This window comes from Phascolarctos cinereus, unplaced genomic scaffold (genome assembly GCF_003287225.1).
Source record: "Phascolarctos cinereus isolate Bilbo 61053 unplaced genomic scaffold, phaCin_HiC Scaffold_5;HRSCAF=322, whole genome shotgun sequence".
NCBI lineage: Eukaryota > Metazoa > Chordata > Mammalia > Diprotodontia > Phascolarctidae > Phascolarctos > Phascolarctos cinereus.
Genome location: NW_027555958.1, coordinates 331,996,123 through 332,019,704, shown reverse-complemented (window position 1 = coordinate 332,019,704; position 23,582 = coordinate 331,996,123). Strand labels below are relative to the sequence as shown.

General features: G+C 39.7%; 2 protein-coding genes across 2 annotated transcripts in view; both read right to left on the bottom strand.

The window, feature by feature from the left end:
- NUP133 (nucleoporin 133) overlaps nt 1–1,186 on the bottom strand; it is a 67,585-nt gene extending 66,399 nt beyond the window's left edge. Inside the window, exon 1 of the mRNA XM_021000463.2 lies at nt 885–1,186. Coding sequence (XP_020856122.1) covers nt 885–1,069 — 185 coding nt within the window. The 5' untranslated portion in view covers nt 1,070–1,186. The remainder of the gene's footprint in view (nt 1–884) is intronic.
- A 4,030-nt stretch (nt 1,187–5,216) lies between these two features.
- The window catches only part of ABCB10 (ATP binding cassette subfamily B member 10), a 43,455-nt gene continuing 25,089 nt past the window's right edge, over nt 5,217–23,582 (bottom strand). The window contains exons 6-13 of the mRNA XM_021000435.2: nt 22,962–23,097; nt 18,671–18,766; nt 18,338–18,547; nt 15,022–15,101; nt 12,092–12,272; nt 8,777–8,820; nt 8,081–8,115; nt 5,217–7,370 (exon numbers count right to left, since the gene is read on the bottom strand). Of these exons, the coding sequence (XP_020856094.1) occupies nt 7,139–7,370; nt 8,081–8,115; nt 8,777–8,820; nt 12,092–12,272; nt 15,022–15,101; nt 18,338–18,547; nt 18,671–18,766; nt 22,962–23,097 (1,014 nt within the window). The 3' untranslated portion in view covers nt 5,217–7,138. The remainder of the gene's footprint in view (nt 7,371–8,080; nt 8,116–8,776; nt 8,821–12,091; nt 12,273–15,021; nt 15,102–18,337; nt 18,548–18,670; nt 18,767–22,961; nt 23,098–23,582) is intronic.

The window sequence follows — 23,582 nt, the reverse complement described above, 5'->3', positions numbered from 1 at the left end:
CTCTTCACATACAATGCCTCCTTCTCAGTGCTTCTGCACTATTTTCCCCAGGCCTGCAAAGTTTTGCTCCCTTACCACTGCTTCTCAGTTCCTTGAATACTCAGTTCCAGTTCCCTCAGCTGATAGTGTCTTCAGCTTCTCAAAATACCTTTCTACCTATTCCGTATATATCTTGTGTGTACCTAGTTATCTGCATGCTGTCTCTTTCCACACACGAATCCCTCCAGTCCCCCAACATTTGCTTCTTAAGGATGTAGCACAGTGCCTGGCACATTTTAAGCTCTTAATAAATGCTAGTTGACTGACTTCTGGGCTTTGGAATCAGGAAACCTGAACTTGAGTGCTGACTCTTAACATTTCAGCTGTATCACTAACAGCCAATCACAACCTGAGCTTCAGCTCGAGCATCTGTAAAAAGACGGCCATACTTGCACAGAGGACTTCACAGGGTTTTGGTGCGGAAAGCGCTTTGTAACTTAAAACGTTCAATCTATATGTATCATTATGATTATGACTGCTCAATAACAACCAGCACTTTCTGGTGGTGGGTGTAAGAAAGCTTATGGGGGTGGGATGGGGAGATATGGGGAGGGGCACTTTCCTGTGCGCTTTCCATTGCTCGATTCAGTGCCACCAGCATTCTTTGGGCAGGGCAGGGCCAGGGCAGGCCGAGCCGGGCCGGGCCGAGGGCGGGGCACTGGGACACAGGCCCCACCCAAGGTGGTTGGTCATCCCATTCCCAAACACGCCGAGTTCGTACACCACGCAGGGCACGGGGTACGCGCGCGGGGAGGTTGCCCGCGCAGCCCCACGGGATGTCATGAGACGGTGCACGCAGCAGTTGAGTGATGAAGGTGGGGGAGGGGGTGGAAGGAATCACTTACCGCGCGCTCAGGGAGCTCCGTCGGCTAACGGGCGAGAACAGCCCAGGAGAGCCCACGGCTGACCCCAGGGTCAGGCCCTTCCTACCCCCCGGGCGGGGCGTGGAGACCGGCGTGGATCCCCCCAACGGGCCCCTGCGGACCCCAGGGCCCGGGGTCCGCGGGGAGGCGGAGGCAGTGGGGAACATGACGGGACGGGAAACGCTGTATGGATCCAAAACACGGCAGCTGAAGGGAACGCGGGCCGGTTGAAAACGAGGCGCGCTGCGATGACGTCACGACGCCCGCGCCCTCCGGTGTTTCCGGCCGCATGATTGGGCCTGGCGCGCGGGTCGCATTTGACGGGAGTGAGGTCGGGAGTGAACCCGGAAGTGAAACCGGAAATCCCGCCTCCTTTCTCCCGGAACTTGGGTCGGTCCCACTTATGGCTAGGCAGCCGAGCTCTGTGGTTTTTAGACAAAGACCCTGAAGGTACTCGCTGGGACAGAGGTGGGAAACCTGCGGCCTGCGGCCCTCTAGGTTCTCAAGTGCGACCGTTTGACTGAATCCAAACTTCATTCTAGGCCCTATGAAGGGTCTCCAGGTTTTAGGTTTGGCAGAAGTACAAGAGCATCACGAGCCGCCAACGTACCGAAAAGAATTCTTTGCAAAAATCCTACTTGCTCCTCTAGTCAGCGCAGTGGGGCGGTCTGTAGAGTTTGAACTTGGAACCAGAAGACCCGAGTTCAAATCCTGCCTGTCATATTTAGCGGTTTAGCCCTGGACAAGTCACTTAACCTCTACCTCATCTAAAAAATGGGGTAGTGAGGGTCAAAGGAGAAAACACGAAACGCTCTTAACCTGTAAAGCGCTTTGCAAACCTTAAAGCAACGTATAAGTGCAAACTATTATTGTTCCAGACTTTCTGAGTCTGGAAGATGGTGTAGAAAGAGTGCGACTTGGAGACAGAATCGGGGTTTAAATGTAGACTCTGCCAAGTTTTCTCGTCTCTATCTTGGTCTCTTTTCTGTGACCCCTTTTATCCTCTGGCACCACTACCACCCTGGTGCAGGTCCTCATCACCTCACACCTGGTGTCAAGTCATTTCCTGACCCCAGATCCTGTTGTTTCTCTCCTTAGTATATATTTTATTTGAGCACAGTTATTTTGCATTTGTCTGCATTCTACAATAAATGCCTTGAAAGCAGGGAACGTCTTTTGCCTTTCTTTGTATTGCCTGAGATTATCACAGTTCCTGGCACATAGTGGGAGCTAAATAAATGCTAGTTGACGTGGCAAATCACTCAAGCGCCTAGGGCCTCTGTTTCCTCATCTGTAAAATTAAGAGGTTGAAGAGATTGACCTCTGAGTCCCTTCCAGCTATGACTGCATCTGTGGAATTTTCCATATAGGTAGTTGGATACTTCCTTCATCAAATATTTATTGGACACTTGACAGTGTTCAAAGCACTGTGATTAACTCATGTGAATGAATAAATGAATGAGTATTTATCAAAGGATTACTTACTACAGGTTAGGCTTTGATCTAAGGAAATGGTGTCTAGTAAGGGGAATTTTAGTCTTTAGGAAGTTATGAGAATGATGAGTAGAGAGACAGTAATTGTTTAACATGCTCTTTCCAGAAGTTATGGTAGTATTGATTTGCTTAAGGTTCCCACTCAGTAAGGGCTACTTAAACACCTACTGTGGGCCAAGCACTGTGTTGAGCACTGGAGCTTAGCCCAGAGCAAGAGGTGAGTAGAGGGTACGGTTGGGATTATAAGGCATGGCTCCCTGGAATGGGAAAGAGGGAAGATATTGGGAAATGTAGTTGATATAAAAATTAAAGATAGTCAATGGCAACAGCCCTGGTGTCAGGACGACCTAAGTTCAAATCTAGCCTCAGACACTTACTAGCTATGTGACCCTGGGCAAGTCACTTAACCCTGATTGCCTCCAAGAAAGGACAAAAAAATGAAAGATATCCATGAAAAATTATTTTAAGAAAAATTGTGGTGACCATGTATGTGGTAACCATCATTTGTGACCTTAGATAGAAAAAGTCCGAAGTCATATCATAAGGGGGTGAGAACTGAGAGGGAGGTGAAGTGGATGTGACACTATACACAGCTTTTTGAGAGTTAATTGAAAGGTCTTCTGGCTTTTCCTCATATACAACAGCCCACCTCCTGACTGGGTGCTTGAGAACTCATACCTGGAATACCCCCCTCCTCCTCACCCAAACTCTTAGAATCCCAGGGTCCTTCAAGACTCAGCCCACAGGCTATTTCAAGAGACCTTTCCTCATCCCTCTCTCTATCCCCCACCCCTAGCTGCTAATGCCTTCCCTTATAAAGTTCCTTTCCATTTACTCTCTCTATATACATGCATGTATCAATATGCCTGTCCTTGAGGGCAAGACCTGCTCTTGCTTTTTTCTTTGTGTCCCCAGTGCTTAACACAGTGCCTGGCACACAATGAGTACTTAATAAATGTTCTCTGATTTGTTGATGGAGTCAAGTAATTTTTTTTTAGGGTTAAGTAGATAATGCATAGAGATTTAAGATGGGAAAAGATAATGGTGGAATAAAATCCAGGGCACAAGTAGAAGGTGGTTAGCCTTGGCAAGGAAAGGACATTGCTTCCTGTAATTGTAGGAAAGAATGGAATATAAAATTGAGGTCATTTGAGGTGCAGAACTGGGAAGAGAGAACTTACAATGAGATGGTTTTAGTCTTTTTTTTTTTGCCAATGGGGTTTAAGTGACTTGGCCAGGGTCACACAGCTAGTTAAGTGTCAAGTGTTTGGTCTGAGGCCAGATTTGAACCGAGGTCCTCCTGACTTCAGGTCCGGTGCTCTATCCACTGCAACACCTAGCTGCTCCCCAGGATTTAGTGTTTTTCAACAATATGATATGTCAGGTTCTCTAGTTAGGGCAGAAGAAGGTGATGGAGGTGGTTTGAAGGAAGAGAGATGGAAGTTTGGAATGGTTGCTCTGGGCATTTCAATGGTCCGCTAATAAACAAAAGGTAACAGGATTCCTCTGCAGCAATGAGAGTAAATTGAAATTATGTAACATAAATCTGTAGTGAATCCAGCCTATAGGTTTGTGGGATTACCTCCAAAGGTGTTCAGTAGTGCACTACTAGGAATTGGATATGGATAGGAGTGACCCAAGAATGGAGTTTGAAAAGGCTTCTTTGGTTTCTCTACCATTCTCCCTCCCCCACCCCTACCCCACTACCAGTACCTTCATGACTCCTCCCACCCCTTTTCAGCTTTCTTTTGTGTGTGGTCTTCCCCCCTTAGATTGTAAGCTCCTTGAGGGTAGGGACGCTCTTTTTTTGTATTTGTATTAAAAGTGTTTAGTGAAGTTCCTGACACATAGTAGGTTAATAAATGTTTGACTGTTGTCAAGATCCCCATGCCAAGACCACCTCTCTCTTTTTAATATCAGGAGACACCCTGTTTTCCAGAGCTAAGGCTTGGCAAGCAAGCTGTGCCCTGAGCTTGGAGTAATAACAAACTGTGCTCACCCTTTGGATGATCTCTACTGCAGCAAAATCCCAGAATTGTTTCTGCCCCAGCTACAAGTGGTCCCTAAGCTCTGTCAAACACCTGCAGGAAGCATGTTCCGGTCATGAAGCTCTGCTATGAATCACACTTGTCTCGTTGTTGTTACCCCTCATTGTCATGGCTACAGCTCACTACATAGCCACTGCTATATGTACCAAGGTTTGGCCCCAGCACACATCTAGCTTCCCTCCTCCAGCGAAACAAAGAAAGCTTTTTGCTTGTGACCACTGTTGGCTCTTTGTTTTTATCTTACTTTATTTTTCAGAGTTAACTGTGATTGTGGTAACCTGTGTGAGTTCTTTGGTATTTTCAGAGTTAACAGTGGTTGCACAACATACTTATTTGGTTTGTCACAGCTAGCAGCTGGGGCATTATTTCTGCGAGCTTTCTGGTATTTCATTTTTCAGAGTTAGCAGGGGTCGCATAACCTCTGACTCTTTGGTCATTTGTTTTCAGAGTTGACACTATTGACTTCCAAAGTTGTCAGATCTGTAAATGGATCTATTGCCGTGGCAATCAACTACCCTACATATTTACTCCAGGTAGCTAGAAAGAAACTATACATGATTTATAAAAACAGAAGATGTTAATAAAATCTATTTTTAAAAGAAAAATAATAATCTACATGATAAAGTATTAGAGGAAGAGTGCTTTTCCTATAGGAAATTGGAAAAAAATTTGCTATTCTTTTTTTTTCAAATTTGTATTGCAAGGTTTTGTTTTTGTTTTTATGCTTGAATCTGCATAGCTGAATATACACTTAGATAAGAAAAGACACTAATTAATAGTTATAAATTTTAATCCATGATACAAAAGTTTACAGGAAAAAAAACCTGAATAGGGCAATGCTAGAAAATAAAATATAGTAATCACATTTGGAAATATCTGTATGGCATGAGGAGATTTAGCTTTTTAATTGTGCTTAATTTTTTTCTTTTGCAGGACCAAAGTAATGATACATATAAAATAAAGAATACAGGTAAATCTTTTAAAGTGATTGTCATAGATGTACTTTTTTTTTGCTGATCCAGAATATACGGTGATTTATTAATAAATTCCCTTATGTGGAAATAAAATGTAATACTTGATGCTTTTGTTTCTTTTGTTCACACACAAACTCTCACTCTCACACTCTCTCTCCCTCTCTCTCACAGATGCAGCCTTCCAGTGCAACCAGAAAATTAATGAAGACCTAGCATAAGGGAAAATCTTCATTTTAAAAAAATCACTTCCTAGTTATCAACTTAAAATGAATACAAAAAGCACATGTTTTGAGGCAACGTGAAAATTAATGGTACTGATATGGAAAACAAGTTCAAAGGTTTTCAGCCTTGTTTTTAGGAATTTGAGATATAAGATTACTGCTATGAATGAAAGAAAAATATGCTTTTTAAGTTTTACATTCAACAGTGATTAGCTTTTAATTGTAATTACTGTTTTTGTCTTATAAAAGACGCTAATAATAAAAGATTCCAAATGTTTCAAGGTTGGAAATCTCAATATGTCAGCCTTAAATTCAAGGAAATTTAGCCAGTGTATACAAAGTTGAAAATTTTGGTTTGCCTGAGAAATTACCCGCTTTTTATGTTATTCACCAAGCGTTCAACCTCCACATAAGTAAAATTCATTGCATGACATCAAGTGGAGAACTGACGCTAGGTGGCACCTCTTCTCTTGTTTCCCAAAGCATTCCTACTATTACATACATGTATTCAGTAAAAATATATAAAATGAGTCTCCCCTATTCTGAAGCTCTCTAGAATAGCACAAAGTTGTTAAAAACAAATATCACCTCATCAGTTATTCCCCAGGTACTTCCAAATAATTCACAAACCCTTCAAACCAGAGAAGAATGTGACTCAATATCAATTTACCCCTTACCCCTTAAAGTTTCTAATTTTATATATAATTCTTAAAATTATGTAGTAAGGCTTAGCACATACAGTTAATACAATGACCCAGTAATGAAAAAGGGAAACAATACTGAATGTACCCTGCCTCTGCCATCTTGGTTAAAAAAAAAAAAGTGGGGAGGAAATTCTAGGTTAAAAACAAAACGAGGCATATTTTATCAGTCATGGCCAATGTATGGATTTGTTTTGCTTAAGTGTACATTCTTACAAGGGAAGAGGTCTACTGGAGGCGGGAGTAATCACTGAGAATGAACAGTTATATAAAAAGGAAAAAGAATCAATAAAATAATGTTTTTAAAAGGGCTGCATTCTCATTTTACGTAGCTCTCCCAAGAAAGCAACTGGACCACAAAGCAAACGAACATCCTAAGGGAATTACATAGAAAGCTAAACTGGCCTATAGTAATCAGGCTTTTAAATTTAATTTCCCTTTAAAAAACTGTCATTTGACAATGTTTCCAACGTATATACCAAGAGACAAAAGAAAACTATATGCTACACTATATTCTAGTATATAACAACACAAAAGAAATTATATAAAACCTTAAAGTAGTTTTGGTGGTTTAAACATTTAGAAAGTTACAATAATTATTAAAACTCTGAATAAAAAGGTTTTGAACACAGTTAAGTTTCAAAACAGTATTTTGTACACTTTGCAAAAATATATGTTTCAAATAACTTGAAGCTTAAATTATAGACTTCATACATATCCTCCAAGCTTTTTTTAACCCCGGTCTGTTGCTTTGTTTTAAAATCTCTGGCATAGATTTACTTCATATTGTACATTTCATTATGCTGACATAGAGCTCTGCTTTTTCATTAATTTTCTATACAGCCCATCTGGATTTGAAAGAAGTTCTTCATGTTTTCCACATTCAGTGATTTTTCCTTGATCAAGAACAGCAACCATGTTAGCATTTTTAATGGTAGACAGACGATGGGCAATAATCAATACGGTCCTTCCTTCCATTAATCGATCAAGAGCTTCTTGTACAAGATACTCATTTTCAGCATCCAGTGCACTTTCAGAGGAAAACAAAAGACACAAAAAAAGCAAAATGTTACTCATAAAATTTAAGTGACCATGTATAGTATATATTTGTGTATTTATTGTGAAGTACTACCCTTTCATTAGTGCTGAATTTTTATGACACCTAAAATTGCTTTATGGTTCTTGAGTGAAACATGTTATAAATAAAAATAATCTTGACAACCTTCTTACCTTCATGAAAGGACTAGTACATAAAAGCATTTTGCAGTACAGTATAATGGGGAAAGAATATGGAATACTGATCCAGAAGACCTGGTTTAAAAACCATTGGATTGAAACTTTGCTCAGTGATATTAGGCAAACCACTCCAGTTCTCAGTTCAACTATTCGAAAACTGATGCTAATACTTACATTATCTACCTCAAAAAGTTAGGAGGAAAGTGCTCTATAAGCCTTAAAGCTCTTTAGACATAAACTCTACTTTGCAGTGATTGAAAATGAGGAAGAAAAATAATGTTTAAGTGAATTATCAGCAAGTATTTGATGGAGAATAGAACAACAAATTTCTCCTGAGTATTTTTTCTAATTGCAGCACAGTTTGTGAAAAAGACCATACAAAATAATTAAGATGGAAAAAATGGCATTTTTGTATTTTTTCACTTTGTGTTACAGAATCAAAAGCATCTACTGAGGCTAGAATACATACTAACAAAATTTGTGTATGTTTTCAATTATCCTTACCTGGTTGCTTCATCCAGTAGAAGAATTTTGGGATTCTGAAGAAAGGAAATATTTAATTAGGAGATAGGTAGTAAAACACCAAGTAGTATTATATACTATATAATATCAAGTGTAATTCCACAAAAAGAAAAACTGGAAATATTTATTAAAAACTCTCACTTTCTTTTTTGACAAGAATTGATGAGAACTCAGTGTTTCATAAACCTAAAAACATAAATTACCTAAGAAAGGACTACCTATTTGATAATAAAAGCTGGGCAAATTGGAAAGTAGTATAGCAGAAATTAAATTTACACAAATATACCATTCTGGAAAATATATTTTAAATGGCTACATGATCTGATTAAAGATAACATAAAAAAAGAAAGCAAATAATATATATAATTTGTTTGCCTCAGTTTCCTTATCTGTAAAATGGGGATAATAATAGCACCTACCTCCCAAGGTTGCTGTGAGCATCAAATGAGATAATAATTGTAAGGCACTTAACACAGTGCCTGGCACATAGTGAATGCTATATAAATGTGTTACTACTACCACTCCCACCACTGCCACCATGACTATTACTATTGTCTGACAAGAACCTTCAAATTGTTTTATGTTTGCCTTTTATCTTCACATCCATATTCCAAACCACAAACCACTGGATTTACATGTCCCCTAATTTTACAGAATGCCAAATGGTTTCAGACTTACCTTCAGCAGAGCACGAGCAATTGCAATGCGTTGTTTCTGCCCACCTAATGATGAAAGTCATTTTTAAAGTTAAGCTTTAAACAAAATTTTTCTGTTTAATCACAAATCACTAGTGAATTAGACAAGGTGACACCCCGATACAGTTAAGTCGTGGGGATGCAACATTTTCAGAACAGAAGGAACAAAAGGAGAGAGAGAGAGAGAGAGAGAGAGAGAGAGAGAGAGAGAGAGAGAGAGAGAGAGAAAGAGAGCTGTGTGTGTGTGTGTGTGTGTGTGTGTGTGTGTGTGTGTGTGTGTGTGTGTGTAAGCACCCACCTATCATACCTTCATAGTTGAGAAAGTAGAGGAGGATCCTGACGGCATGCAAAAAAATCATTTCAGTTCACATGTTTTGTAGTGGATATAGTTTTAGGTTTAGAATTATGGAACCTGAGTTAAAATTTAGCCTATATGACTTTAGGCAAGTCAAATTATTTGGGCACTGGTTTCTATTTAAAAAACAAAGGAGTTGGACGACATCATCTTTAAGGTCTCTTTCAGCTCTAAATCCTATGATCTTATTTCCTTCTCCTAACACTTCAAACCCTGGTTTAAGGCAAGGAAGCATGTTTGAAGATGGGGGAAAGGGACTTCTTGGTGGTGGAAAGACAGAGAAAGTAGGACTGTCAGCACCACCTTTGCTGTCATACTACCCTTTCCTCACAGGATCACAGATGTAGAGCTGGAAGGGACCTCAGAGGCCATCTTGTTCAACCTCTACATTTTAAAGAGGAAAAATGAGGCCCAGAGAGGGGAGGTGATGTGTCCACAGCTTACTACAGGCTGAGAAGGAATCTGGTCCCAAGCAGATTTCAGCACACTTCCCACTGCACCACAGTGTCTCTCCAAACCCAATAGACCGGATGACCTCCAGCACTATTATAACCAGAAAGGGGACAGAAGCATGCATCTTTTTCTACTTTCCTAAAATACTGAGCTAGAATCTACAAATAAAAAAGAGCATATGAATATCAGTTATCTCAGTGAAAGAAAACACCAGCAGAATGAATAAGGTAACAAATATGAAAGGACTTTTAAAATGTTAAAGCACTGTTCATATGTATGTTCATTCTTTTTTTTTTTTTTGGCAATTGGGATTAAGTGATTTGCCCAGGGTCACACAGCTAGTAAGTATCAAGTGTTTAGTCTGAAGGTGGATTTGAACTCAGGTCCTCCTGACTTCAGGGCCATTGCTTTATCCACTGAGCCACCTATCTGCCTCCTTATTGTTGTTCATTCTTGTCTGACTCTTCTGGACCCCACTTGGGGTTTTCTTGGCAAGGATATTGGAGTAGTTTGCCATTTTCTTCTCCAGCTCATTTTACAGATGAGGAACTGAGGCAAACAAGGTTAAGTGACTTGCTCAGGGTCACACAGCTAATAAGTGTCTGAGGCCAAATTTGAACTTGGGTCTTTCTTGACTCCCAACCTGGCATTGTATCCACTGCACCACCTAGCTGCCCAATACTACTGCTATTCACATATGAAGTATTTAATATTATTATTGGTAATAAATAATGAAGATCACCAACCTTATGGACACCTTAACATTAATTAATGCCACTACAAAGTGTTTGAACAATTATATATTGAATTTTTTTTGCCAAAGATGATATTACCAAGCAGTAGCCAACTACAACCCTTCTGGTAAAATGGAGGAATATGGGGCAACGAGGTAGCAAAATGGATAAAGCAGTGGCCCTGGAGTCAGGAGGACCTGAGTTCAAATCTGGCCTCAGACACTGACATTTGCTAGCTGTGTGACCCTGAGCAAGTCACTTAATCCCACTGTGAAACACTGGACCTTAACATCTGCCCTGGCAATAGTACCCTGTACACCCTGGGCACTGATATCTGATCTGCCAACATGCCTACATGCCTGTGTTGTACTCACTGGACTCTTGGACCTCACTATCTCCACTGCTACAGAAACATAGGGCCTCTTCATCTGCCCTGAACATTCTTTTGTGTGTGGTTTCTCCCAATTAGACTATGAACCCCTTCAAAGCTGGGCCTTTTTTGCCTCTCTGTTTGTATCTCCAGCTCTTAGCATAGTGCTTGGCACTGAATAAGTGCTTTTTTTCATTTATACAATCTGCCATATAGAACAATACAAAAGAAATCCGGTCCCTCTTCCACATGACAGTTCCTTTGCAAATTCCCTCAAGCCCAGTCTTCTTTTCTTTAGGATAAACATTCCCAATTCCTTCAGCTCCTCTGCATATGGCAGTTTCCACACCAAACATCATCCTGGGTGGCATCCTCCAGATGTTATCTATGCTGGAAGTATGACATCCAGAAGGAACTCAGTAGTCGGGCAACTAGCATTTATTAAGCACATACTATGTGCCAGGTACTATACTAAGTGCTGGGGATATAAAGAAAGGCAAAAACCAGTCCCTGCTCTCAGGGAGCTCACAGTCTAATGAAGGAAACAACATGCTAATAACTACATACAAATAAGATACACACAGGATAAATTAAAGATAATCTCAAGGAAGGCACTAAGATTAAGGGGGATTAGGAAAGGCATTCGGCAGAAGGTACAACTTTAGCTGGGACATGAAGGAAGTTAGAGAAGCCAGGAGACAGATGGGGAAGGACAGAATTCTAAGCATGGGTTACTGCCAATGAAAATGCTTGCAGTCAGGAGATGGAGATCAATATCAGCGAACCGAAGAATACAAAGAGGAGAGTGAAGAATAAGAAGACTGACAAGGCAGGGTGGAGCCAGGTTATGGAGGGCTTTGAAAGCCCAACAGAGGATTTCTATCTGATCCTGGAGGTGATGGCATTCCAGAAGTGATCTGGCATCGAGGATGGTGGGCCTTCTGTCTCTCTTTATCCAGCCACCAAACTCTTATTAGTTCAGCGGGTAGAACACAGGCCAGGAAAGGGAAAATGCTGAATCCCAATTCTGCTTTTGATTCATTGTGTCCTTCACTTTGAGCAAGTTAATCTGTCTTAGGCCTCTCTAGAATCTGTGTCCTCACAGACTGTGCCAAGTTACAAAATATCTTTATCTTCAACCAGGAATGAGGAACCTGTGGCCTTAAGGCATCAGGTTCCGAATCATAATAACAATTTACGGATCCTTTTGGGTTATTTTTGTTTGCTTATTTTTATGCACACAACAGATTTTCCAGAAATTTTTGAGCGTACTATAAACCAAAATATAGTGACTCAAACCTATCTGTCAAATACAAAGTGCCACAAAATTGTGCAATAAATAATTGAGGACCAATCTTTTTGCTTCAAAAGTCAACAAAGACATACCTGAAAGCAGAACACCCTTTTCCCCAACCACAGTATCGAAGCCTTGGGGAAAATTGTTGATGAAAGTAGCAGCATTAGCTATGTCAGCAACTTTCTGGATCTCTTCACGAGTCATCAGGGAAGGGTTGTCCGCACCATACGCAATGTTTTCAGCAATTGAGCAAGAGAACAGAATCGGCTCCTGCAGATTCAAACATATCACTTACTGTAGATGCAGCAGAAGTCAGCAAACGTCTCCGCTAAATATGACAAAGCATGCACTTCAAGTGCCTGCTGCACATCAAGTCTTCAGGACATGTGACAGCGAGTAGGGAAGGCAATGATAGGTGAAGGAAATCCGCTTACTTTACTAGAAGACTGACAGGCCTCACTGGAGCTTTAAGCTAGTGTCAGATACCTCCTGATGCTGGCAGGCACACGTGTGTCAACAGTCACACCCACTTCTAGGTTCCACACTCACCAGTGCCAAGAATATCAACAGCACAGCCACCAAGGAATGGAGATCTCTGTGCCCCATTTCTACACTCACAAACTTAGCTCCCCTACCACCTTCCTGCACAACTGAGCCCCTCATGGCTCCATAATTTCCCCCTTCTAAATAGGCACAAATACTCCCGATTCCAAGTGGTGGGCTTCAGGAATATGACCTAGAGCGAGTCACTTTATCTCTGAGAGATTCTGTTCTTCCTGCGTAAAACAGAGACTAGGATAGCTAGGTGGCACAGTGGATAGGCCAAGCCTGGAGTTAGAAAGACTCGTGGTCCTGAGTTCAAATTCAGCCTCAGACACTTGTGTGACCTTGGGCAAGTCACTTAATCCAGTTTGCCTCAGTTTCCTCATCTGTAAAATGAGCTGGAGAAGGAAATGGCAAATCACTCCGGTATCTTTGCCAGGAAAACCCCAAATGGGGTCACAAAGAGTCAGACAACTGAAACGACTCAACAATAACAACAACAACAACCACAAAACCAAAGCAGAGATTGTCAGGCTGTGTTTCTGTTTATCTCAGAGGATTACTGAGAGGATCTAATGAGAGACTATACATACATAAAAGTGCCATGTGAACATAAAGCATGATGCAAATGCTGTCACTTTATTATACACAACCGAGGCATGGAAAGTGCTAAACGAATTTAATTCATTAAAAATATCACATGTGTCTCAGACACTGGCAGACCGTTATTTGAAACTAAATAACTGACCTTAAGTACTTAAATGTTTGTTTGAAATATAGCCATTACTCAGTCAGCATTACATGTTCAGCACTTATTAAAGAAAAGTAAGTGTTTACAAAGGAATTTTAGGATATTATTAGTTTTCTTCTTTCTATTTCACAGTTCTCCATGAATTCACATAGCCGGCTTTATTTGAGAAACACAAATTTAAACTCCACAGAGTGGTGGATACAGTGCTGCACTTGAAGTCAGAAAGATGTGCATTCGAATGCAGCTTCAGACACTTATTAACTATGCGATCCCTGGGCAAATCACTTAACTTCAAGCCTCAGTCCTCCCCCCCCCCCCCCCCGGCAGTAAAATGAGGATAACAAAAGCACCTACCTTACAAGGCTGTTGTGAAGATCAAATAAGATAAAATATATGCAAAGTGTTTTGCCAACCTTGCAGTGCTATGTAAATGCTAGCTATTATTATTTATTATTGAGAGGAAGCATGGTTAGAGAGCAGTGGTGTCAAATTTAAGTAGAAACGGGGCCACTAATCCATATAAAAGGATCCCTGCCAGCCCCATATTGACTTAGTTTTAAAATGTAATGTTATCTTGCTAATATGGAAATAAGTTTTGCATGACTTCACATGTATAATCAATATTATATAGCTTGTTTCCTCAAGGGCTGGGGGAGGAGCAGAAGGAAGAGATAGAATTTGGAACTTGAAACTAAAAAATTAGTGCTAAAAATGTTTTAAAATGTAATTGGGAAATATTCAACAAAATGAAAATATATTTCAAAAGTAACATAAAATGAGAATTAAAAATGTAATGTAATCCATATCTTATTGGGTTTTTTTATTTATTGCTGTTAAATATTTCATAATTACATTTTAATCTGACTCAGGCTGCACTGGGGGCCCATAGGCCTTAGGTCTGACATCTCTGCTGTAGTGGACACAGATAGGATCAGGTTCTGCCTCTGACCCATAATGGCTTTGTGGGCAAGTGCTCTAACCACTGACTAAGACCGTAAGTCGGAAAGAAGATGCTGGTGTACACTAGTAGAGAAAACTTCCTCATCTGGGGGCTCCCTAGATAATAAATGAAACTACATATCTAGTTCCCCTCTCTACTGTTATTATTTGCTCTCCTCTCATATAACTTTACCAACAGCCATTCCAGCAACAGAGAGCTGGCAGATGTTGAGCAATTATAAGAATTTTGGTTTACCTGACAATGCATTTCCAAAGCTGTTTGGCTTTGATTCAAAGCAAAGGGAAATGATGAGATACCTAGCCACAACCTGAAATATACATACACCTGACAATGACAATCCCTGCCTTTTAAGGAGATCCATTTTCCGCATCTATTTTGCTCGCTAGTCTTTGAAGCATTTTATCCAGAATAAGATCTGGTGACAGAGAAAGCAAATAAAACAAGTTTCCCTCTTTCATCATTGTACACATACTGACTGCCCTTTCAACTCTTCTTGTCATCCTCAGGACTGGCTGCCTCACAGAAGTATCACTTCCTCTAGTACCCGGTGAAAATTTAGTGTTACATCTGTGTGAAGGCACCCCAGGTTTCATGGAATTGTACTTCTTGAACGCTTAAACAAAAGACAGTGGCTTAACTGTTCAGTGAAACTTCTATTCCTCCTTACAGGAAGGTAGCAAACTAGATTGAAAACAAATGACAGCAAAGGAACATATATGAAAGAATCCACAGGAAAAACGGAACAGACTGTCATCACTCCATACCTGGCTCACTGTCCCAATCTTAGATCTCAGCCAGACCGGATTTAACTGACGGATGTCCCAACCATCGACAGTGATATTTCCTTTTGCAAAGTCAGGGAGAGAGAAGGCAGAAAATACATCAGGAAGAATTGAAGAATTTCTTGATCCTAATGATCAACCCAGAATATATACTGGAAGAATTCTGTGGGGAAATTTCAGACTCAAGTTTTTCACAGATCAAATCCAAAGAGAACCTAAAATTTTAGCAAGAATTAGCTCCAGACCATAGGGCAGTGTCCTTCAGTCAGTATTTGTTGATGATAAGAAAAGTTATCAAGATACACCTCTGGAAACAAAGGTCAAAGGGGCAGCTTAGGTGGCGCAATGGATAGAGCTCTGGCCTTGGAATCAGGAAGACCTGAGTTCAAAACTGGCCTCAGACACTGCAAGTCACTTAACCCAATTGCCTCACCACAAAGCAAAAAAAAAAAAAGTCAAAGTTATGTTCTCTCTTGTCCTCATCTGGGATGATGTAAACTCTGGATTTAAACATTTAATTAACTGGAAACTTTTTGATATCCCTCAGTTTACCCTCCTCTTGAGACAGAGGAAAAAGAACAACCAGTGAGTTGAGCAAGACACTCACTGTAACACTTGTTCACAATTATAATGAGTGCCAAACTTGTAGTCACATTAAATTATGGAAAACACCATGGGATCATAGCTTTATTATTTAAAGGGACCATCTAGTCCAACCTCCTTAATTTCACATAAGGAAAACAAGCCCAGAAAGGTTAAATGAATTTCCAAGGTCACACAGGGAGTAGGAGACAAAGCCAGCTAGTCCTCTGATGCCAGCGCTCTTTCCACCATATCACACTGCCTCAAGATCTTAGTCTCTCTTTGGCAGGAAATCCTTGAACTCAAAAATTCATGGAAAGAGGAGGCAAGTTTTCAATGTGTTTGTTCTGTAGAGGAAAAAGCCTCAGGTGAAGTCCAGTAAAGCTCACGACAGCACAACTTGCTGCTCAATGGATCTGGACACACCAGGAGCCAACTCCATCACTGTCTACTTAAATGGCCACAAAATGTAGCAACAGGTTGGGCCAGCTCTGCATAGTCTTAGTACGAAGTATGACTCCATGCAGGAGTCATAGGACACCTTTCTTCTTTCTTAGGGAAGAGATAAGTACAGATAAAATTTTTCTAATTTCACAGCTAACCAACAGGGTTGAATCAGTGAAGCACTAAGTCAGAAAGCCTCAGATTACCTGTTTTCTCAGTCTAAAGTAAAATCAATATGTATTTATGGTGTACCTCCTATATTAGAGGAACTGGGCTAAGCGGAGTTGTGGGATACCAAGTGGTGTATATAATCCCTGTGATAAGGGAGGATAAAAATATCTTTGGGGAAATAAGACAGAAACTATGAAAAGTTAAAAGACTTCAATATTTCAAGATAATAATCGAGAGATTTGAGCCAATTATATATAGAGTGGCAATTACTGTCATAAGTTAATAAAAGGGTAGCTAGGTGGTGCCACAGTGCACAGAGTGCTGGGCCTGAAGTCAGGAAGACTTCCTGAGTTCAAATCCAGCCTCAGACGCTAGTTGTGTGAGCAAGTCACCAACTCTATTTGCCTCAGTCCCTCTTCTGTAAAATGAGCTGGAGAAGGAAATGGCAAGCCACTCCAGTATCTTTGCCAAGAAAACCCCAAATAGGGCCACAAAGAGTCATCATGACTGAAATGAATGAATAACAATAACAAGATATTAACCACTGATGAGATCTGCCCAGGTGTGCTGAAAGTATTTAAAGTACTTTTTAAAAATAAGTTACACAACTCTAAACTATAAGCAAAAAAAAAAAAGAAAAACTAGACCTTTTGAATTTAAATTTTATTTACAAAGAAACTCAAAATTGAATTTAAATGACTGACATAAAGAAAAATGAGTTAAGATAATCACATATAATTTAAAAATATATAACTATATCAGTGAGAGGGCTGACATAGCCAGAGTCCAGGTTTTCTTGAACTCTTGGCTAACATAGAACTTTAGCAATGTGTCTGAAAACTGGACTCAACTGCATTTTTCCATCTCTAATTTCAAAGGCTAAAAAATGCAGCTCATGAAAATAATTTCCAGATTTTTAGACTGGAGACATGGAGTTTAAAATCATACTATGATCCACATTCAAAGTAAGTAGCATTTTCATTAGGAGGAAAGCGGGCTAAGTACTATCAACCTTCAAAGTTCACCAGGAATTAAATAGCCTATTATATTTTTTACCCTTTCTCCCAATAATCTTGCTTTGGGGTTGGGCAGAATGCTTGCTGTAGCTTGTTAAGAAGACTTAGGTTATACCTTAAAAATAACTTCCTGTCCCTGGGTTAAGCTTTTTACACTAAAGAAGATGTGAACATATCTTTTTTGGTCTGGACCTGTGTTTTCACTAATATGAGGAACTGTGAAATTCCCTCTGGAATTCCATATTTGACATTATTCTGCAGCTTTTCACAGTCTTAGAATTGTCTCAGGCACGAAGAGGTGAATTTTTTTCTCCGAATACATTGAGGAACATCTTCCCATAATGACTTCGGTGTATTTCAGCTTACAAGTGAGAAGATGAAGTAGATGGCCTCATGAGGGTTCTCATTAGTGTTGACGGTAACATCTACATATGACCTCTTCCCAGGCAGGAAGACCAAGTGAACAAAAGCTCAGACCTCCCCCAAGAGACAATGATGAGACTAGATTTACAAAGACAAAGAGTGCCTGGGTTCAATTCCTGGCTCTGCAACTCATTAACTGCAGGACACTGGTCAAGTCATTTGAGCTGCTAGGGCCTCAGCTACCTCATATATAAAATAAGGGAGCTGGATTAGATACTTAGGTTCCTTCCAGTTCTAAGCCATTCAAAATGTGAGGATGCAGAAATATAGAGAACTATATTATGCCTACTGGGGAATTCTTGCACAAGGTAGCTACCAAACTGGTTAAAATATCATTTTGTTGGGCAAGTGACATCTGGAGTTTGATTCAGCATGGTGTATATTGGATAGGGTACTCAACCTATGAGTAATAAGACTTGGATTCAAATACCCCCTCTGAAGTGACCTGTGTGATCCTGGACAAGTCATTTAACTTCTCTGCTCTTCATTTTTCCCAACTATAAATAAAGGAGGCTGGAATCAATGGCCTCTAAGGACCCTTCCAACTCTAACTATATGATCCTATCATCCCTCAGTTTGTCCTCACTCAGAGCACGGATGGAGAGAATGAAGGACCCAAGTTCTTCTACCTTCTAAAGTTTCTCCATCTATATATTACTTACCAGAGACAGGATCGTATAGCCTTAATAAAAGTGATACCACTGTGGATTTCCCTGAACCACTTGGGCCAACCAGTGCTGTGACAGATCCAGATGGAATTGAAAGGCTAAAATCTTGAAAAATCTTCACCTCTGGGCGAGCCGGATAAGCAAAATCTACTCCTTTGAACTCTAGAGCGCCCTGGAAAGTTTCTTCATCTAATAAAGTACCCTCTGAAATAGAAAGCAAGACATAAGTCATTTAAATAGAAAATCCAACTTGGGACAAAAGTCACATCTGCCAAATTCTTGAACGAACTCCATTTTAAACCCCAAGAGAACCCAATGTAAACCCACCATTAAAAGGGAGTACTGGCTTTCTCTCAAGGAGCTCCCAGAGGCGTCCTCCAGCACCTAGGCCTTTCATCATCTCTGAATAGAAAGAACTCAGGCCTGGGGTGGGAAACAAGAAATACAAACTTGAAATAACATCAAGAAATAATGATTTCCCAGAAACTGCTAGGAACATCAGCAACTCTATGTAATCAGAACTTCATGTGAAAATCTCATGCCCTTTTACAGTTTATGATTCTCATCCCATAATCGCATTTATTTCTTAGAGAAGCTCTTTTTAAAGTTATATCAGCAAGACATAAAAAGACAAGCTGACCCAAAACCTAACTGCATTTGTGTGCAAGTGTCTGCATCTGTGTATTTATCCTGTACTTCTTAAGTATAAGAAGAGCTCATTTTACAACTGAGAAAACTGAGGTTAAGAGAGAATCTTCCTATGGGTAAAAAATTGTACTTTTCACTCATGCGTGCACACACACGTATATGTGTGTGTGTGTGTATGTATGTATATGTATATATACATACACATATATGTATATATACATACATACACATATATACATATAAATATTTCCCTATCTGTCTAAAGAGAAAGCCAAGAAATCACAAAGATCTCATTTCTGTAGAGTAAAGAATTGAAAGTAGGGGGAGAAAAAGGCAGCATGTTATGAAATAAAGAAAACCAGTCCCAGAGTCAAAAAGCCCTGGGTTCAGACTTGACCTCTAACACATCTTCACTGAATAAATGTTAGGCAGTCTCTTAATCTTTCAGTGCCCCAGAAAACTTTCTAATACTCTAGGGTACAGAGCAGTAAGTGATCTACATTGGTTAAGGGAGTTTTATCACTGTTAATTCCCTGTACAAGAAGTTCTCAAAATATGGTCCAGGGTCAAATGCGGGTCTCTGAAACCCTTTCAGGGGATCTGCAAGGTCAAAACTTTTTTTTTATAATACTAAGACATTTTAATTTCAAATACAGTAAGTACAGATAGCTATAACCAACATAAACAAAAGCTCTTTGGGGCGAACTCAATAATTTTTTTTGAAAAGTTTAAAGGAGTTTGATATAAAACATGCTGAGAACCATTGGCCTATACTAATGGAACTGCAAGTCTGAACCACCTCCCTGAAAAAAAAAAAGACAAAAGGAATTAAAAGAAACCAAAACTTCAAAGCAACCTCTTCAGAAGTTATCTTCCAAGCATCATGTAATTAGTGTTCAATAATAAAACCCCCCATACCACATCACACCTATCAGACTGGCCAATATGACAAAACAGGAAAATGATAAATGTTGGAGAAGATGTGGGAAAATTGGAACACTAATGCGTGGTTGGTGGAGTTGTGAAATGATTCAACCATTTTGGAGAACAATTTGGAACTTTGCCTAAAGGGCCATAAAAACATGTATAACCTTTGACCCAGCAAAAGCACTTCTAGGGCTATATCCCAAAGAGATCACACAAATGGGAAAAGGACCCACATGTACAAAAATATTCATAGCAGCTCTTTTTGTGGTGGCAAAGAATTAGAAATTGAGAGGATGCCCATCAATTGGGGAATGGCTGAGCAAGTTGTGGTATATGAAATGTAATGGAATACTATTGTGCTATAAGAAATGATAAACAGGCTGACTTCAGAAACACCTGGAACGACCTGTATGGTCTGATGCTGAGTGAAATGAGCACAACCAAGAGAACGTTGTACACAACAACAGCCACGTTATGCGATGACTAATATCGATAAACTTAACCCTTCCCAGCAATACAAGGATCTCCAGAGACCTCGTGATGGAAAATGCTATCCACATCCAAAGAAAGAACTATGAAAGCTGAATTGCTATTTTTTTTCTCTTCTGTTGAGTTTCATTTCCTCTTTCTGATGGTTCCTCCTATTGGTTTTAATTTTTACTTACAGCACCACTAATGTGAAAATATGTTTAATAGGAATGTAAAGGTACAGCCTATATCAGATTGTGCGCCGTCTTGGGGAGGGTGGTGGGGAGGAAGGGGGAGAAAAATTTTAAACTCAAAAGCATATGGGGCAGCTAGATGGTGCAGTGGATAGAGCACTGCCCCTGGAGTCAGGAGGACCTGAGTTCAAATCTGGCCTCAGACACATAACACTTACTAGCTGTGTGACCCTGGGCAAGTCACTTAACCCCATTGCCTAGCCCAAAAAAAAAAAAAGCATATGGAAGTGATTATTGATAAATGAAAATAAATTAATAAAATTTTAAAAAATTGACTATGTAAAAGCCGGCCTGAAGCTTAATATAAAAACAAATAAACAAACAAAACATTTTTAAAAAAGCCCCAGAAGCCAGTCTTCTTTTTTTTACAATCTTCTTCCTCAGTAACAGTATATGCTATTAGATGGATGTTTAAGAAAGACACAATCCATTAAGTGGATAAACCACAGTTGGCCTAAGTAGGCCACATTGTGAAAGCACCAATACTTACGGGTCTCTTAAATAAACATGTTGTCCTTTGTAGGATATTACTAATCTACTGTTAGCAGGATGTGTGCTTGGGGTTGTCTTTCCAGCATATGCACATTAGCTTTAAACAATAATGTTTTTAAACTTTAGAGTTTTTGTTTTATAGGCCCACCAGAGGATTCTTGTAAATTCCAAGTCTCCTTAAAGCATTTAAAATAAACTTTGCCAAAATCAAATGCATCTATTTCTCAAGGATTATTGATTGCACCAAGCGAGACACACTTGCATCAGTGGTGAAAGGGACCTCAGAGATAATCTAATTCGCACTTTTCATTTCTCACTTGAGGAAACTGAGGTCCCATAGCTAGTCAGCTGTATGGGCAGGTCTCCTGTGTCATTGTGCTCTCCTACCAAACACACCCTCCTCTTATCAAATACTCCTTATGATGACAGCAAGTCAAATAACGGCCTTGTACATCAACTCCTTATTTCTGTGACTCCCCAGACATTTCCTTCTTTTCTCCCCAATTTAAGTCCTTGAGAGCAAGGACTGTCTTCCCTTTTTTGTTTCTATCTTGGCACTTAGCACAGTACACAGTAAATACTTAATAAACGCTTTTTCATGCACTCATTTATGACAACCGCATACATTTATAATACCAGCTGGTCAAAGTTGAGATACTCTGTGTAGCCATGAGATGAAATGGAGATAATTCATAATCTTGGCCTCTTTGGCACCATACTCTAGTCAAATGGCTAAATCAAGTGATTCCAGAAAAGACAGGACAGTACTTTCCCATGTTTTGGGGCTGTAAACTACTTGTGAGGGGCAGCTAAGTGGCGCAGTGGATAGAGCACGGCCCTGGAGTCAGGAAGACCTGAGTTCAAATCCGGAATCAGACACATAACACTTACTAGCTGTGTGACCCTGCCTTAACCCCACTGCCTAGCCAAAAAAACAAAAACAAAAACAAACAAATAAAAAAAAAACTACTTGTGAACTTGCCAGGCTGGAATCAATAGTCAGGGATAGAAATATCTGAGACAAAATTTGATAACTCTATGAAACACACACACATGTATATGTATATGTATGCATGTATATGTATATGTATGTATATGTATATCATATATATACATCTATCACCATTATCACATCTACATATGTATGCTCACAACAATAACTCTATGAAAAATAAGAAGGCTGTATTTCAATGACACATTTCTCTGTCACAAAATATATAAGCAGATTGAGAAATAATAGGGGAGGCAGTGGATTGAGGGTCTAGGATGTTACATTTTGAAAAATCATTACATTAAAATAATGCCAGGAAATAAACAAAAATATACATTTTGGAATCTTGGTGCAAAAGGAGGAAGAGAAGTCAAGGGTTAGGTTAAGGTTACAACTGTAACTTAGCTGCAGTAAAAGCATAATCAGCCAATCATTCAACAAGTATTTATGACTGCTTGGCAGATCTTCCGAAGTTTTGCTAGTAGGGAGGGCATGAATAAGGCAGGAAGGCATGGAAATTCAGAAGTACACAGAAGGATCCCCTAGTGGGGAGAAGAAGGGAGAAGAAGGTCAAGAAAGAAAACTTCCCTGACCTTACAATTTTGCCTAGGGCTAGTCCTGTTTACTTTTAGTTAGGCAGGACAGACAGGTTTTCTTTTTCCAGACGGCTGCAAAAACAGACAGCTTTGATAGAGCAGGACAAAGGAAAAAATTAGACGGAAGGAAGAGATGGTGACAGAATCATTGGCTTTTATTTCATGTACAGTTAGTTAATTTTCCCCCTCTAAGTCCATTATTTCAGTGTTGAATTTTAAAAATCTTTTTTTATATTACTTACCACTAATGCTTATTCCAACCCAGAAAGCATACATTAGGAAGGAAGAGAGTTCACCCACTGTCATGTGGGCACTGCCCATCAGCAATCCACCTTTGTAGAGGACAGAAAGTATAATCAGATTCCCAGAAAATCCTGTCTGTCAAAGGAAAAATACACAGAAATCAAGTCAAAACAAATGGATGTGTCACCATGAAACATTCTGAGTAGTAAACAACCACAAACAAAAAACCTTTTCTCAAATGCCATCTGTGTAAATATCAGAAGTAATCTTATCATCAAAATATAAAGATAAGACTTAATTTGGTGGAAAGAACAAAAACAAAAACCAAACCCTAATGGCCTTGGCCTTGGAGTAGAACAGAGAAAATGTACTTCTTTTACTTCTTCACAGAAGTAGAGGGCTAGGAGACAGTAAATATTTTGTCGGATATCATTGACAGGTTGGTTGGTTTCACTGAAATGCTTTTATTCATCTTTCTTTTTTATTCTTTGATGCAAGGGATAACTTTGTAGGGGAGACTTACTGTTACTTCAAGGTGTATATATGTATATATGCATGAATGTACGTGTGTATATATACAAGAATATATATGTGCATATAAATACATGGGGTGGGTAAAT